Consider the following 16,949-nt stretch of genomic DNA (forward strand, 5'->3'; position numbering starts at 1 on the left):
GTCGCGGTGTGACAAAACGCGTGCACGCGTCCATCACGCGTCATTTAGCGGCACGCGCCCTCACGCGCCTTGCGTGGCCCGCCGTGTCTGACCATCTTTACGTCCATTCCCAGCAGGAGTCAATTTCGCAATATATAGCTATAGATTACTCATGGGTACAGGACATGTGTGATACCAAGTAAGATGATTCCTTCCGTTGACTCCAAGCTCGGCTAATGGACAACGGACGCTCGAGAGAAGCACATGGAGCACACAAAACGACAAACATTCCGTAAAGCCGCGGGGTATACGGGACACGTAAACAGGGTGTTCAGGTCACAAGGTATGTCCAGACACCAAACAAGATGTTGAAGATGAAGCCAATCACGATACCCACTTGCATGGTCCTCCTGCACACCAAATACATCACACGCGGCCCGAGGACACTACTCAGCAACGGGTGAGATGACTCAGATAGCTGGGGGGCTTACGAGAATACAATGCCACCTTGATTTTCGTGCGCAGTACCGTCTTCCCAGAATGAGGCTGTTTTCTGAGTGCCCGAGAAGAAGAACGGCATCAATGGGAATAGAAACCCAACAATGACTCCATTCATGATCGTTGCCGTGGAACGAGATGAGGACTGGGATAGTGGCCCTCCTCCGCCGTTATCAAGAGAGTCAATCCATTGTTCCTCAAGAGTGCGAGCATAGTCATCGACTGGGACGCCATTCGGATGAGTATATGGAAGGCAACGAGACGCCCAAACGGTGATAGGACCCACAGTCATCGTCATCAACGAAGTCTTGGTCAATATAATCTCCCGCGGAATTGGCATGAAATTGCAACCGGATGTTAGCGATGTCTTGTTCGGAGAAGCCCGCAGCGGCGAGCCTGTCAAACCCACGCAGTGGTTTGAGTTGGGCAGACTACGTTATCCACATCGACAAATGAATTAAACCAAAGAAGACCAAGAATTTCCACGTACCTGCACTTGGGTCTCTTCCTCTTCTTCGCCATCCGTCAATTGCGGGCCGACGGAACAATGTAGCCATATGGTGCTAGTGCCTTGCTCCCTGGGACTTTCACTTGCGACGTCATTGCTTGCAGCACGGCGTTGGCGCAGCTCAAGGGCCGCCAGCCGCGTATAGAGTGCAACGTTGTCTGCGAGCAGTTGTCCCGCAAGGATGAGCTTGAGCCGACGGTTCTGCAGTTGCGATCTCGCCTCCCGTATCTAGGGGTGCGGATGCAGTGCGAGTGAGTAGTAATCAAAGAAGGCAATGCAAGTGGGGTACCTTCTGCTTGACATCACGGATATTGTCCTTCTCTGCTACCTGTAATGTGAGGTCCGGAATTCCCTCTGTGAAACGAACAATCAAGTCCTTAAATAGGTGCTGCAATTCCGTCTCGTCCTCAGTGTCGGAAGCGCGTCGCTTTCCTTTCGCCTTCTCGCTGAGCATTTCAATATACTTCCGGGAGACGGAGGACCAAAGAGAGGCGGAAGACGAAGTTGACGACTCGGAGTTGCTGTTAGGGACGAGCACTGAATGTCCGATGATCGAGCGATCGAACGGTTATATCGGAGCAAAATCGGAGTGTGAACTTATGGCCTCATAGTGTGATCTCCGATCCCGCGATGCTGTGGCGCCTTGACTTGCTTACACTTCCGGAGTCGGTCTCACCACGGCCACTACAGTCGCCGCACCCACCCAATTCTTCTCATAGTCGAATACAAACGCAACAAATATGCCTCGAGCAGAAGGTATGCTTCATTTGGGTGCTTCATTGACATGCACTGACAAGGGCAACAGTCGGAACGCCAAAGTATCTGGCCAACAAGATGAAGGCCAAGGGTCTTCAGCGGCTGCGGTGGTACTGCCAAGTCTGCCAGAAGCAATGCAGAGACGAGAATGGATTCAAATGTCACGCACAATCCGAGTCTCATCTCCGACAGATGCTCGTCGTCGGCGAGAACGCGGGACGGCATATCGCGGACTTCTCCTCGGAGTTCCAGCACGATTTTGTCCAGCTGCTCTCTCGTCGGTTTGGCACGAAGCGTGTCAAAGCAAACACTGTCTATCAAGAATTTATCCAAGACCGCAACCATCTGCATATGAACGCCACGCGCTGGGTGACGCTGACGGAGTTCGTCAAGCATCTCGGCCGGAGCGGTCTCGCTAGGGTTGATGAGACAGAGAAGGGGTGGTTCCTTGCTTGGATAGACAACAGCCCGAAGGCACTGGCAAAGCAGGTGCGTAGTTCCGCAACCGCATATGTCATTAGTGTTCGTGATGTATATTGTGATCGTACAGGAAGCATCAATGAAGAAAGAGCGGCTCACAATGTCGGACGAACAGCGGGAGCGGTTGCTCATTGCTGAACAGATCGAGCGCGCCCAGGTCATAGCGGGCCCCTCCGACTCTTCCCCACCCCCCGTTGAAGAAGGCCTCAAGCGGGACGAGAGTTCTGAGAAGGTCGTTCTATCACTGGCCCCTAAAGCTGCGCCACCATCTGCGGGTGGTTTGAAGCTTAACCCACTGAAGCCCATCGCGAATCCATTGAAGCTTGGCGTGAACCCGCTCAAGCGCCCAAATGTTTTCAAGCCGGCGGCGAGTACGTCGCCTGCAGATGCAGAGAAGAGCAATGGGAATAAGAGAGAAGCACCTATGACGGCGGCAGAAAGGCTTATCTTTGAAGAACAACAGAGGAAGCGCAGGCGGATGGAAAGGGAGACTATGTCGTAAGGATAGCTGATTATCTGTGGTGCTCTGTGGACGGTACGATTCTTGTATTCTATATCGTGTTATCATTATTTTCAGGACATGTTCCGTCTGATTGCGAAAGGTCTCCGAGGTGATTTACTGTCAGTATATGAAGCAAGGGCCAACAGGAGGCCATGATGTGTACAGTGGATGTGACCGAATACGAGTAGGCACACCCCACGTTCTGTGTTCGTGTTGACATGGTGGACATTGAAGTCATAATAACGCTTAAAGTAATGGTGAAAACGTCGACACTTGGGCTTCCGCATCACAAGGGCAGATACGACCAAGGCTATGACGTCGATCCCGACCAGTCTTCAACGTTCAACCCTTGACCACCTTCCGATACACCATGCATTGAGTGCAAGGTAAGCAGCCTCATGGTCGCTGCGCGGAGAATTTAAAATATGACCATATCCACTTCTGATGCTCCAATTCCGCCAGAACGACATCCTGTGAAATTCTGACCTGGTGCATTCAGTCGCGATGCACCGGTACTCACAACTGTTCGGTCCATGATCATCCCACTGTAGTTAGCGCAATACATCATGCACCGGCTCCACCTCCCTGGGAACGAAACCTCCACATTTAAGTTGGAAGTTATTTTCCGCGATGCAGCAGAAAATGTTTCCCATATCCAATGTTTTGACATCGGAGTCGGGCAAGCTTCGGATGAAAGCACTCATTCACGCAGCATCAATGCCTTCGCTCAAAAAGGACACAGAATTCCACTATATGATGGTTGGCCCGTCGACAGGGACACGTGAAGAAGCTCTGGGACGGACGGTCAGCGGCCCACCCTGGGTGAGTTGATTCAATATGACGCTGCTACCGACCAAGCCAATTTCTGCGGGGTCATGCTGGCCACATTCTGTGGAGGCCGCATGACTCAACCCACACGTAGCCGATGACAGCCGTGATCTAGCGGTGAGAATCGGATTGATGTGACAAGGAGCCATGCGGGTTGACTGTCCGACGATGCGACTTTATGCTCGCATGCATATGGGCTAACTACCCCGCTCCACTTTAAGCTGTGCGTGCCTCGCATCCTCTGAATGATAATCTATAATAGCACGGACAAGTTGCATCAATTCTACCAGATTATTCTCACATGCATTGTGTGCTCGACATGCACCGGGCGTCCTCAACGTATTGCGGCATGTCTAAACGAGTGCCCATGTTTTAGACCAGTCAGCGAGACCTTCGCCGGGTTCTGTGCATTATTGCCACGCCTGGATTTGTCGTACCCCACGGTGTACCCTGCTAGACCCTCCCACTCAACTGCATTTGCGAACAATCATATGTACACGACAGAGGTCAAATACAGAGGTCAAATACATGTGCACAGAGCATCACTCAACCCGAGCGCTGCCGAACAAACACCTCGTCCGACAACGATAAGGCGCTGCGTAAACGCCGTCACACTTGCCGTCGAGGCATGGTACCCCGGCCCCGCCCTCTGCCCCTCCCGCCTTTCCTGGCGACGGGAGGGCTCTCCCCTTCGCTTTCGTCTTCGTCTTCCCGTGCTCTCGTCGCAGCTCTTCCTTTCGCTTGTTCTCGCCCCCTTGTCGCCTCTTTGTCCGCGCGCTTTGAGTCTCTGAACTTTCTGCGACAGGCGTTGCTCCCAAATTCAAGATACTCCTCTCTGGTCACACAGCCCTGAAGGAACTCTGGCTTCTGCGCGAAAGCGGTTGCGGATCGGTAAGTCTCCAGTATAGGGCTGAAGAGAGATGAGGAGAAAGAAATAACATATTGTAGTGATTCGTACTCATTTGAAGCGTAGATGATCACTTCGCAGTCCACCGGCGCCAGTGCACGTAGTTCAGATAATCTACACGCCCCCACGGTGAGAAGCATGAGCCCGATCATCACAAGGCGCCTAGCACTCACAGCCGCTCACGAAAGCCAGGGACTCTGGTATTCCCACCGACAAGACCAATGTGTGCCCAGAACATTCCTTGGAAATCCTCCGGCAAGAGCGCGATGCTATTAGCGACAGCAGGGGCAATACCAGACTGCTCCAGACCTGAGGACGTGTGGATCACAGATGGTCAGCATGAATGGAGCTTGACCACCAAAGTTGTTGAACCTAATCACCAATGTCATCCGGTCGGAATATTGTTTCCGGAACGCTAAACCTTTCATTGTTCATATACATTACCTGGGCTGTGTCCTCTAGCGCCTCGCCGGGTTGCCGTACATGCCCGATGCGGTTCATCGAGAAATCAGGTAAGACATACTCTTGCACGATGGCATTAGATCTGGGATTTTGCCTGATGACAAAATGAGCCTTGCAATGGACAACAATACTTAGAGACAGAATGTACCGGCACACTTCGAGGTCTTCTTTGTAATTTGTAGAGATGTAGCAGCAGGTTTCCTTGATATCATTGATGATGTAAGTTTCATCCATCATGTTCCACTGTCGGAATGAGGCCAGTTCCTTCAGATGGTTCGTCAGAAGCTTTCCGCCAACATCAATTCTGCGAGGGCGATGAGGACCTAATTGACAGCGCGGATCCCTCCTCGACATACCTCGCGACCGCATTCCATAAGATTGAATCGTTCATGATAGGAACGACGTGTGTGAAACTAAAGCCTGAGTCTACCAGGAGCATGCAATCCGGGGGTCCATACCCCTCTCTTGCAAACAGGTCTCCATGTGGGATGAGCGAGGCAGCTATCAAAATATTCATGTGTGACCGAACGGTGGGGGCAGAACAAGAGCCAATCTGGCACTTACGTGTACAGCGGTAATACGAGTGAAATTCGTATTCTTCAAATACAAATTGATCGTAGACGTTTTGTATATTCGGAAGGTTGAAGTAAGGTTCAGTGATGAGCAACGAGGACTCCGTAGTGTTGATCTTGCCACTTCACGTCAGCTGGTGCATGCCGCAGTGAGGTTTGAGACCCTTACCCCTAGGCACTCGGCGGAGAACAAGCCGTCCCAGACTGCCTTTTCGGCATCCCAGTCTAAGAGAAAGCCCTGACATACTATGAGGAGTCCTTCTGCTACTCTGTAGGGGAGGATATGGCCTGCTCACCTTCTCAAAAGGAAGACGGTAATGTAATGACGAGTGATCACGGCATTTCTCAAATTCATGGCCGATGTATGTCATCTTATCGCCCTTCGAACGCACGATGGCGTTGGTAACGACCCTGAGCGTTCGTGAACTTCCCGACTGTAAGTCAACGAGGTGCCCAATTTACCTAGGGTCAGTATGTACTCCGAGCACACCTGCCTTGATGGTGGCAGCGCCATTGTCTACGACGACGGTAGAACGGGGTTTCATGGGTTGCAACTCGACCTGCTGAATGATGCAGGGATTAAGTTATGCGCGCAGGAATACTTGGCCGAACGCTCGCAGATGGCAGTCAGAGCACACACCAGTGGGCGCCAGACTGCCGGACGAGTTGAGCGCGTCTGCGTGGTCAACACTTTCTATTCTGGTCAACACCGCGGCGTGTTGTCTCACACTTTGCTTGATCTACTCCATCTCCATCTCTGAACGCCGTTCGTACCTCTTCATAAGTCGTGGTTCAGTGCCACCTAACAACGGATATAGCATATCTCTGGCAGCAATACAATTTGTGTGCGGTGTTGTCCCGACCGCCAACGCTGCCGAGTTAGGGGTACGTCACAGAGAAACCCTCTGCGCTTGTCGGGCTTTGTATCCTGCGTTTATTAGCCGCTAGAATCATTGCATTCTGGAAGGACCCCTCGGTGCCAGAGCTGTGAGGGTACCTCTTTCTCGTAATACACGACAGCGAATTCTGGGGACTGTAGTCTAACACAAGGCGTCCCATTCTGAGGTGGGAGCTTCCAGGAGTCATGCTGGCTGCATGCATTTGGTGCAGATAATCTGACGTCTGTGCTCCTCGACAGGTTGCTGCACGTCTCCTCCGGGTTATACGCTAGCTTACCTTGGCGTCGGTCACGCAATGTGTGTCGCCTTCTGGTCCTTGGAGCACCCTCAGTACGCCCTGTGCGTGCCTCGATGTCTGTGTTGCGACTGCGAGTCTTAGACCCATGATCAGCATCTTATGCAGCAATCGAGACGAATACCTTTCCCGGCCAACTGCCAAGGCTCATTGGCACTCCTTCGGGGGCGTAAGGGATGATGCAGCCGGTGACGGAAGTATTCTATCTGGCCGAGACCTCCGGGCTGGTGGCACTTGGGCTGGTGTCAACCGTTCCGGAAGGGTTTCCCTTCTGTGCGCCATGTGCTTATCTGCGCATGAGCGGCATACTGAAGACCATATAGAACCAACATCACGGAGCCTCCAGGAAAGTATGACTCTTCCAGAGGCAACCTCACCTCTTCCTTTCTTTTGCCGACGCCGTCGACGTTCCAAGACGAAGTCGAGAGTATCCGCGCTCAAAATGGGAAATACGCCGGATTCAACCTTCTGCTGCTTTCTCCTCGGACAAGGCACGGAGCGTCGCTTGCGTACAATGCATCATTCGTGACTAATTCTGGCGGGGGTGGTACAATCACTACACGTGATCTGTCTGACGAAGAGAGGTGCTGTGGAGGAATGTCCAACGGCATCGATCGCCAGGGGGCGAACGAATGGCCGAAGGTCAAGCACGGCATCCACGCCTTGCAGGAGGTGCTCGACTCCGTCACGGAAAATTCTAATGAATCCGAGCTGTTGGAACAGCTGTTCGGTCTCTTGACGTGGGTATTTACTCGTGCTATCACGCACATGTTTTGGAGCGTGTTCTGATTATTGGAGGCCTTTTTGAAAGCTGGAGGAGCAAGGGGCCTATCGATCGCTCTACATTGCGGAACACAATACAGGTGGAGCCCATCGCTCTTCCGAATTCAAACGGCTTAAACCACACTGTCCACGAGTACTACGGCACGCGGCTTTCCACGGTGATCCTCATCCGCAGAGATGGGCGGGTCTTATTCGCCGAACGGGACGTATGGAAGCTCAGCTCGGAGGGACATGTCGCCGAAGCTAAATCCGAAGATGATCGTATGTTCCGTTTCCAAATAGATTGGGGGGATATCGACAAGTCCATAGATAGTCTATAGGGCAATAATGTACTGTAATAAATCATAGTACGAAATCCAGTGCGAAGCCAGGACAATCAATTGCACGCGGGGAGACCTAAATCAGTAAAGTTTCATAAGACCCAATGCGTCCGTAGAGAAGAGCGACCACAATAACCTAAGACACGAGTATGATCTATGAGGGAAACCACTTCACTGCACGATGTGATAGGGTTTCTGATATGTAGCATGTTCTCCCGATGACACTTGGAAGTAATGGTCGTAACCACTCGGATGTGACATTGCCTGCCAATCTTGCATATTGTTGCTCAAGCCTGAGTGGCCCGATGAGGATGTGGGCGACAGGAGTTCGCTGTCAGTCGGTGTGGGGAGCCCATCATATCGGGTATCGCTGTGGTATCCAGGATCACTCCCACTGCCAGACATGAATGATGAGTGAATCCCGTGATGTGGAAAGATACAACGATGACACTCACTGCATAGTGTCATTAAGATCCAGGATACGAGTAAGAACGAGACAGTCATTGTGCGAATGGTGTTCCGGCAGCTGCCTAAGCTGATGGAGCGTATTTCGGAGCTGGTTCGTCAACGCTATGAGCGGATTCCCCGCGGCTGGGTTCGTCAGGCACGGACAGGAGACCTGGATTGTGCTACTGCTGTTGTTGGATGGCCGCACGTAAGACTGCGCATAGTGATCAGGACCGGCGTGCACTGAGCCATCAGTATATCGATGCTCGTAGCCCAAAGGGGAGTTTGACGAGGACGACGAGTAGTACGCAGCGGAGTCGTCTGTCGGTGAGCCGAAGGGCTGAGAGTTGGCTTGTGGTGGGGTACGGTAGTAGGATTCGGAGGCCGAATGGGCGTCATGCAAGGTTGAACTGCTGGAGGAAGTCGCGACACGATAGAGCTGCTGCTGTTGGGATAGCTCCGCTGCCTGCTCGATCTTCACGGTGGACGGCAGGTGGATAGAGGCGCTTCCACTGTGGCTACCGTCAATATCCAAATCGCGTCTCGTCTTCTGTGTCTGCAGCCGCTTCGATGACCGCGAGTGCCATTTCTCCGTAGAGTCACCATCGCAGTAGTTCGGTTCAGCCCATTTGGGGTGAGGCTTCCCTATATGTTTCAAAGTCAACACGGAGGAAACTAAAACGGGTCGTTAGAAGACACACCCCGTAGTTCTCGAACCAGACTTTCGAGCTCCGCGATCCGATTCCGGAGACGTGTAGTCTCGTCGACGTTGGGGTCATCCCTGCACAGTAATCAGCATTCTTGACTGCAGACACGTATTGCTCGTCATTCACCTCAGTGCGGGATCATCGACTTCATAGACACACAAGCCAGTCTGTCATACAGCAATCCAGTCAAAAATGATGACACTCGGTTGATGCTCCGGACGTACTAGCCCAAGCTGTATACACCTCGAACATGGTCTCTTTCTGTCACACTGCGGAAGATTTTGGTCAGAAGATAATCGTGCGAGACAGAAACCGAAGCGCGCTCACCTTGCGCTTGGAAGTATGACAATTCAAGCATGACTGAGTGGTCCGGTTTCTCCGTCTAGAGTGAGTCTGAGCGGGCGATGTGATGGTGAAGAGGACGATACATACCGTTTGCGATGGTCAATATCGAGACCCAGATCGAAATCCATGATCTCGCCTTTAAACTGAAGTGGCGGCAACTGCGTGTCCGACTCAAAGCTCATGGTGGTGAGTTAGGGTCGGAGCAGCATTGATGATACGTACTTATAAGATGCGCGCATGCAAGCGCCATGACCGTAAACGCCAGGGTGGCACCGAAATCAGTTGATCGCTTCGTGCGACTCCCAATGCGAGTAATACCGAAACAGATGTACGCGACGAATGTCTGTCCCTGAATGACTTCTGGACAGCTTCTGGACAGCCCAGGTCGGAGCAGGCGTCTGCGGAAGACGTGACATAACGTGTGAGAGTCGGGGAACCCTTTAGCAGGAGCGAAGCCGATAAGATTCAAGGCTATGGGCCCGCTGTCGAATGCCGTGATGCTATGGAACCCATCGAACAAGGTACCAACACTTGGTTCTGTGGTTTGCAACCGTGCGGAGATTCTTGGGACCCTTGTTGGGAAACACATTCGGTTCCACTTGTACTCTTTGTTTATCATTTACGATAAACTTCCGGCGTTCTGCAGGCCGGTTTGGGAAGATGCTTGTCCTCTGCAGTAGCCCAAGGCGGCTGCAATAGCAGACGGCATGCCGCGGTCGGCCAGCATGACGATCGTGGAGTCAGATCCGCCGTCACGACAGCAGCTCAAGACACCGTATCCTTGACATTCTCCGCCATGGACCCCACGCCAAGTTCTATCACGAACTGCCAGGCAAGTGCTGGTTGCGAGCAGCAGCCTCACACATTGAGATAGCGAAGAAGTACGAAGCTTGTAACAAATCTGCAGGTGTACAACTATGTCGCGATGGGCGTTAAACGTGTCAGCAGACAGAGTTTGAGATTACAGATATAGAGTAAGGCGTCTATGGCCAGGCGTTGGTCTGACAGTATCTCCGAAAGGCGACGATTGGATGCGGATCGCTCGATGCACAATGCGCTCCCCAGCCCGGAGCTGCGACCGGCCAATTCTGATGAAACGGTCATTAGGGTCTTTCATAATCATCAATTCTGTTATATACGTACAGGTGACGTCCGAAAGGTGCATCAGAACGTGGCGTTATAGTTAGTTGCATTTGTATTGCCACTCACACTAGAGAAGTGCGTAAGTATGCCGAAATGCGGGAGCATGACTGCGATTCACACGTGTATTCCCGAAATGTATATGACAAGTTCTTGGTTCTGTACTCGCCATAAGGAGGAAAGAGAAGCCAGAGTCAGTTACATGTTCGAGGCCGCAGAATGTTACTAGAATCCGGCTCCGCTAAAACTCGAGCGAACGGAGAAGACAAGATTCGCCGTCGTATCGGAATCCATCGTGAGGTTATCTAAGACCCGACTGCGGTGCCAAGTAATCGGGAACGACTCGCCGGGCTAAATTGGTCTAAATGCCCAAGACGGCTGATCGTCTCTGATCACCGCAAATAAATGGGCCGTCTCGCGGAATCGCTCGGGACCACCTAAATCGACCAGAAGACGGTGCAGAAGTGTAGACCAGACTGTCGGCTCCAGTACCAAGAAGGGGGCAGAGTCCAGATGAGCCCGAGCCGGGGCAGTGGACGGCCAATCTGAGGGCACCAGTTTTGGCACTCAGTATTGGTATGTAAGCCAACTGTCGCCCGACCGACCGACAGGTAGAGATGGAGGGTAGGATTGTCCGACCGCTCTCAGCTGTGTTCTTAGAATGAGGACATATACATAATGATCCGACGCAGCGTGAGCACGGCAGAACGATTGACTGCGGAGTTTTGCGTTGATGGACCATGCAGAAGTGGCAATCTTGCCGTCGCGGCTACAATTCAATGGGCAGCTCTACACAATGCAATGACAGCCATGCGATCATCGTGCACAATCATAAGATCCGACGGTACGAAACGTGGACTTAGCGTCAGAACATCCATTTGCACAAGCGACGTCTTGTCAATCGTCGCGTATGCTGGCGTTGAAAGGTAAGTGAAGCATGGCGTTTCAATGGTGTATGAGGATAACGTGGGGCGTTTGTCAGTCATAGCAGCACAGTTCCAGTGGTTCCGGGCACGAAGTGTCCCATCTGGGTAGTTCTAGAACAAAAGAAGACACCGAGACATGCTTGCATCTGGGCATGAGTGCGTCGCCTTTCGAGAACAAAGTTCGCAGCGCCTGTGAACATCCTGTCAGATGAGCGGTGAACGACCAGGGCAGGTCAACAGGTCGCTTTGGCATTGTTTGTTCGGTGGCGGGAATCGTCTCAGATCGTCTTCAGCCTATGTCCGGCGATTGTCCTTGTAAGCCAGAGCTTCCGTGATTTTCATAGACTCCGCGGTATACCGCCAAAGCAGCCGCCCTGAATTATCCAGTTTGTCGTTCTTAGTGCGATCGGGGTCGGAGGATTGCTGGTCAATGGCAGATTGTCATCGGACACCGACCTTGATCGTGAGTTACATCAAGTCTGGACGCCCATGGACATGGTGTCTCGCTTGAGTTTCCTGGGAGTGCCTTGGTCCATCTGGTGCTGGTGTCGAGGATAATGTCCTAAGCGTCCTCTATGCTTCGTGTATGTGTGCAGCCGCTCCTGATTCGATGTAGGAAGGATATCGGCGGCACTCCGCGATGATTTGAACGCCAGACCATGGGGTCATTCCCGTCTGTAGTGCATTTGGCAGTACTCCGACAGCACGGTCTCATGACGGCCTTACCAGCGTCCACCCCGCGTGCAGTTCCTGCAAGGGGCACGCCGAGTTGACATGGAGCGCCGAACGAAGTGTCCATGCTGGCGTACCTGTTGTTACATTCGGCACCACTCTACCAACAATCTAGGTAGCGATGGTCCAACGATGGAGGTAATGATGTGCTTTCACTCTTGATACAGAGTTGGTAAATTGCCGCTGTGTGCACCTAGGCTTTGCCGGGAGAGTACATATGGAATGTAGGTGGGATGTCGCATGTCGAGTTTCTGCTCCTAGCATTCCAGCGTGCACGCTGTACGGCTCTAGGTGGGCCCGTACTGGCATGGTCGCGGAGTGGGGTGTACTTCGGGGTATTATATATGACCTAGGCCTCGCTGAGCCCGACTAAGCACTCTCCGCGAAGATTGCAACTCTAAGTATTTCGTACGCTTCTCCCGAAGGTGGAGATGGCCGCAATGTTCAGGACGCGAATTGCCATGGAGTGTAGCACATGCTGGACTGCGCGGAGGAACATGCATGTTTTTTCAGTCATTGCCAGTCTGCGGTGAAAATTCGGGATTTACTTGTATGAACGGCGTGATTGATATCCTGTATGAGGGGTCACGAACGGGAAACACACACCGTCATCTGTCGTCGGAGTTGCGGTATGGCCAGTCCGCACCTCCTATCCACAAGACTAGGCCGAGCCTGAGATGTCAGTGAGAATACAAGCGATGTTCGTAGGATATTTGCAGACCGCTTTAACTTCCAAATCGCTTCAGAAAATAGCGTCGTTATCCTGATAGAGTCGTCAAACTGAGTCGCCGTGATATTGTCGCCGTGTCGGATTTGGTGTGAAGACTTAGTTCGTCGTCAGTATAAGATTGCAAATGCTGCACTGCTTTGCATGTGCTCTAAAGATAGTCATTTGTAAAGACTACTATCGCATATGGCCGAGAGCTAGTATCTGATCCAAGATCACGGTCGTGACGGTGCCGAATGCGGAAATCATGTGAGCGCTCGTCGGATGCAAAGGTTGCTGTTTACATGCACTTCTACATGCCACAGCGTGTTCGACTCCCACAGCCACACAACCACCTCATCATCTCAGACGTTTACCACGATGCCAGACGACAAGGTACAGATTCAAGCTGCGTCGTCACCCACCGAAGATTCAGACGTAGCCACGCCGATTACTGAAGCGTCAGAACCCAAACCCGGGGTAGACGGAGTACCAGTTCGTTGTGAGTGCTATCGCCTTCCTTGCAGCCCAATCCGCGGTTTCAAGCTTACTTTCGTGAAAAGGGTACGATGTGAGTTCTGTAAAACCTGTGACTTACTTCCGGCGCTTCATGAGATGCCGCTGAATCCGCCAGGCCGACCGCACCGAATCGTATACGCGTATTACGCCATTTCAGGAGAAACATGATACGAGCATCGAGTAAGTCTCCTGTATTCATATCCTAGTACAGAATGAACAAGCAATCAGGTTCTTCTACAAGCCTATTACTCTGACTGCACTAGGAATTGGGATGGCTGTCTTGGCGTACGTTGCCACCACTCAGGACGTCCTAAAAGAGGGACGGGATAAACGTAGAGTGTCAGTGCTATTCATCCCCTATCCGGAATGTGTACTCATGACCCCGGATCTCAGCGGTGCATATGCTGCGATAGCTTCCTTTCTTCTTTTCTCGATGATACAATTTCGAGATGGACCGTTTGTCCGGCCCCATCCAGGTGCGTGTCCATCACAATGGCCAGCCAAGGGGAACCACAATCACCAACCTCATCCCAGCATTCTGGCGAATTGTTTTGGGCGTCAATTTACTGTATGAGCTCGCCCTGGTTTTCTTACTCTTCCAGGATCTCGACTCGGCGAGAGCGATGATGAAGTACCTGGATCCTGGTCTGGGAGTTGCACTTCCAGAAAAGAGCTATGCGGAGAATTGTGAATTCACGCCGCAAAATATTTGGGTAATGTCGCTTATAGTTCCATGTTCCATGCTTCTCACCAACTTCCCAGAATGCAATCGACATCTTTTGCCTCGCCCATGCATTGGGCTGGTTTGGGAAGGCGCTGATACTTCGCGACTATTGGTTTTGCTGGGTAAGTTACTGGCGTAAGACTTCAGGTCCAATGACTGACGTTGGCTAGATCCTGAGTATCGCGTTTGAGTTCGCTGAATATAGCTTGCAACACCAATTGGCCAATTTCGCAGAGGTGGGTTTCCAATTTGTGAGGGAGATCAATCGTGCTGAACCGCTTATAGTGCTGGTGGGACCACGTACGCTGCTGCCCTGGTTTTCTCTTGTCCGTACGACGTAACGGAACCGCTGTCAGTGGATTCTCGACGTGTTGGTATGCAATTGGTTGGGTACCTACATTGGTATGAGAGTTGAGATATATACCGGCCGTCAGTCTGACGTACTGACTTTCCTGGGTAGGCATGAAGACCTGTCAATATTTTGAAGTCAAGGTTCGTCAAATTATCCTGAACTTTACCGGTTGTTTGTGCCTTACCGTGCACAAGCATTACACCTGGCGAGGACTGCGACAAACACGTGGTCTGCGTTCAAAAACGAAACGTGTCATCAGCCAGTTTTCTCCTCATGATTGGACAACGTTCAAATGGGAAGGGACCGCATCCTTCGTGCACTACTTCACTGTCGTTCTCCTTTTGGCAGTCTTCCTCGCAGCGGAATTGAATCCGTTCTATCTTAAGGTCGGTGTTCTTGCTTGGTCTTTCCCAGCACACTGGCCTAAACCGCTTCAGGCTCTCTTGTGGATGGAGCCCGATCATCCGTTTGTCATCGCGCGTCTGGCGGGAGTCTTTCTCTGTGCCTTGCCTGCGGTCCGAGAGCTGTATGAATATGTTAACGACCCGAGGTATGTGCATATAACCATAATATACATGCAGTCCCCGAATTGGCAGTATCTCATGTCAAACTAGCTTATAATGGACCCTATCATTAACAGGAAAGCCGTGCGAATGGGACAGCATGTATGGCTGTTGCTCGCTACCATTGGGACGGAGTTTTTTGCAATTACCAAGTGGAGCAAGAACCAATTCCCAGAACCACTGCCGTCCAGCGTCAAGTGGGCATGGTTCATCGGCGCTCTACTGCTTGTATCATACCCCACAGTGCAGGTGAGCCCATGCGTTCTCAGACCGTTACACATCTCGCCTCATCCGGGTTTCATAGTTTGGGCTACCAAGCGTTAGGAGATACCTCCGGCGCTCGCAGCGCAAGCCAAAGCCTAAGGCCATGTCGTAAACCATCTATTCGCCTGATGTCTCGGATTCCGCGTATAATGGGCCAGTTAAATGCCCGGCCCGGTAGAGCTAAGCTACAGCGTCACTATCGTAATCACGACCTACCAATCTAAGTGAGTGTCTGCGAGCCCTTTCGCACCAGTCCGAAGACAATCTTGATATCGTGATGCGCATCTGCCCCGCCCAAGCCCCGCCCTATCTCGATTAGCTCTCGTGGGATGGACTAAGTATACGATCGTGCTCCGGAGGGCGATATGATCGATTAAGAAGCCGGGCGGAGCGCTCTGGTCCCGCGATTCGGGTCAACGATCGACTACCGGATGCATGCTGGATAGGCGAGCGAGATGTGTCCGGCGGGAAGATGAGGGGGAGATTGAGCGACCGTAGCCACGCCAGGATCAGCTCGTCCGGCCCTGAGCCTGAGCGTGATCCTTCAACGATCGGCACCTTTGTCGCTGCCCTCGCCGTGATGTCATTGGTCGCGTCAAGACGGGGCGCGAGCAGCGCCCCCGCCGTGCAGATAACAAGAAGTGCGTCCGCTGCTTCTGTTTTGTGATCAGGGCCTTTCACGGATGGTATTGGACGACGATAACAATGTCGCACGCCGTCAAGGCGTGCGTAAGCTCCCCGCCGACGAGCGGGGCAGGGGTGTCGCAACAGCATGGATGCAAGAATTACAGGCACATGCCTTTCCGCGCGCATGCAGCAGGGCCGGCAGTCTGCATCCGACCTGAGACTCGACAGCGACAGAACGGCTATCCATCTTGTTACGTTCAGGATGCGAACCGCTGACGAACCGAGCGCCACGTCCTAGCGAATCATATTCTCGTCCCCAGTCGAATATCCCATGGGGCCTTGAAGCCCGAGTACTTCGTGTTATGTCCAACATGGATTGCTAACGGTGGACATTTGTCCGTGGCGCCTTGTTGTATGCCCGACGCCAATCACCCTGAATCATGTAGCTCAATGTGACAGAAACGAGGGTACTGGCTACTCGTGATTCAAATTCACTGGGCCATACCCGCCGTTAAATGCTATACGGATCAGGGCTGATGAGTGCGCAGCATCTTAATTAATAGAAGCACGACCAAGGCCAGCGGAGTTTTTCTGAGAAGTACAAGGAGGTTATATTGTCCCACCTGTTTGATTCGCCAGGCCGGTCTAATGCCAACGGGGAGCACCAGGCCATGGGCCCGTGCTAGCCCAGATCTGCAGACATTTGCCCAATCCACGCAGGGCCTCGGGGTACCGGATAGGTTTCCGTCGCTTGCCCTGGCCCCTGGTTTGTGCGTAACAAAAAGAATGGAACAGGCAGGAAGGCGAATTACTTACATGCATACATATGATTATGGGCGATTTGAAATCAGCTATCTGAGTCGAGGATTCAGCCAAGAGACAGGCGATAACAGAATTCTCACTGAAATAGAGGGATGCCGGCTTAACTGGATCCGTCTAGATGTTGTCTCTGTCTGCAGAGACATGACACGAACGCCCCTATCGCCAGCATTTGGCTGTCTCCTGGTGGCCGACAGGCAGCACCGTATGACCACAGCGGATGCCAATCAGAATAGGCCGTAATTTACGTTCCCTTCCGTGCGTGCACGCGCGTAGCTGAAAGTGACGC

General features: G+C 52.3%; 6 protein-coding genes across 6 annotated transcripts; 3 read left to right on the forward strand and 3 right to left on the reverse strand.

Moving 5' to 3' along the window:
* Positions 1-310: 310 nt before the first annotated feature.
* POSPLADRAFT_1159803 (hypothetical protein) lies at positions 311-1,439 on the reverse strand (the record flags this gene model as incomplete). The annotated part of the gene is made up of 5 exons (XM_024487460.1): positions 311-389; positions 471-699; positions 764-908; positions 968-1,213; positions 1,275-1,439. The coding sequence occupies 5 exons, from the start codon at positions 1,437-1,439 to the stop codon at positions 311-313; spliced, it is 864 nt and encodes a 287-aa protein (XP_024333190.1).
* A 286-nt stretch (positions 1,440-1,725) lies between these two features.
* POSPLADRAFT_1050623 (hypothetical protein) lies at positions 1,726-2,723 on the forward strand (the record flags this gene model as incomplete). The annotated part of the gene is made up of 3 exons (XM_024480028.1): positions 1,726-1,741; positions 1,791-2,230; positions 2,292-2,723. 3 exons carry the CDS (start codon positions 1,726-1,728, stop codon positions 2,721-2,723), a joined length of 888 nt encoding a protein of 295 aa, XP_024333191.1.
* Positions 2,724-4,160: 1,437 nt separating this feature from the next.
* Positions 4,161-6,037, reverse strand: POSPLADRAFT_1160182 (hypothetical protein; the record flags this gene model as incomplete). Its single annotated transcript, XM_024487513.1, has 10 exons — positions 4,161-4,461; positions 4,510-4,572; positions 4,632-4,767; positions 4,839-5,014; positions 5,069-5,224; positions 5,277-5,421; positions 5,485-5,608; positions 5,662-5,730; positions 5,789-5,903; positions 5,955-6,037. 10 exons carry the CDS (start codon positions 6,035-6,037, stop codon positions 4,161-4,163), a joined length of 1,368 nt encoding a protein of 455 aa, XP_024333192.1.
* A 273-nt stretch (positions 6,038-6,310) lies between these two features.
* Positions 6,311-7,789, forward strand: POSPLADRAFT_1186560 (hypothetical protein; the record flags this gene model as incomplete). The annotated part of the gene is made up of 5 exons (XM_024489230.1): positions 6,311-6,557; positions 6,631-6,730; positions 6,783-6,959; positions 7,010-7,426; positions 7,498-7,789. Exons 2-5 carry the CDS (start codon positions 6,687-6,689, stop codon positions 7,787-7,789), a joined length of 930 nt encoding a protein of 309 aa, XP_024333193.1. The 5' UTR covers positions 6,311-6,557; positions 6,631-6,686.
* Positions 7,790-7,960: 171 nt separating this feature from the next.
* Positions 7,961-9,470, reverse strand: POSPLADRAFT_1160124 (hypothetical protein; the record flags this gene model as incomplete). Its single annotated transcript, XM_024487504.1, has 6 exons — positions 7,961-8,183; positions 8,245-8,876; positions 8,938-9,017; positions 9,168-9,204; positions 9,271-9,325; positions 9,376-9,470. 6 exons carry the CDS (start codon positions 9,468-9,470, stop codon positions 7,961-7,963), a joined length of 1,122 nt encoding a protein of 373 aa, XP_024333194.1.
* Positions 9,471-13,141: 3,671 nt separating this feature from the next.
* Positions 13,142-15,492, forward strand: POSPLADRAFT_1068097 (hypothetical protein; the record flags this gene model as incomplete). The annotated part of the gene is made up of 16 exons (XM_024482269.1): positions 13,142-13,294; positions 13,356-13,363; positions 13,427-13,491; positions 13,540-13,650; positions 13,705-13,787; positions 13,846-14,024; positions 14,074-14,157; positions 14,206-14,271; positions 14,321-14,335; positions 14,392-14,437; positions 14,496-14,527; positions 14,582-14,773; positions 14,825-14,937; positions 15,028-15,199; positions 15,255-15,314; positions 15,475-15,492. Exons 1-16 carry the CDS (start codon positions 13,174-13,176, stop codon positions 15,490-15,492), a joined length of 1,365 nt encoding a protein of 454 aa, XP_024333195.1. The 5' UTR covers positions 13,142-13,173.
* Positions 15,493-16,949: the final 1,457 nt, after the last annotated feature.

The sequence above is a fragment of the Postia placenta genome, assembly GCF_002117355.1.
Source record: "Postia placenta MAD-698-R-SB12 unplaced genomic scaffold POSPLAscaffold_23, whole genome shotgun sequence".
NCBI lineage: Eukaryota > Fungi > Basidiomycota > Agaricomycetes > Polyporales > Adustoporiaceae > Rhodonia > Rhodonia placenta.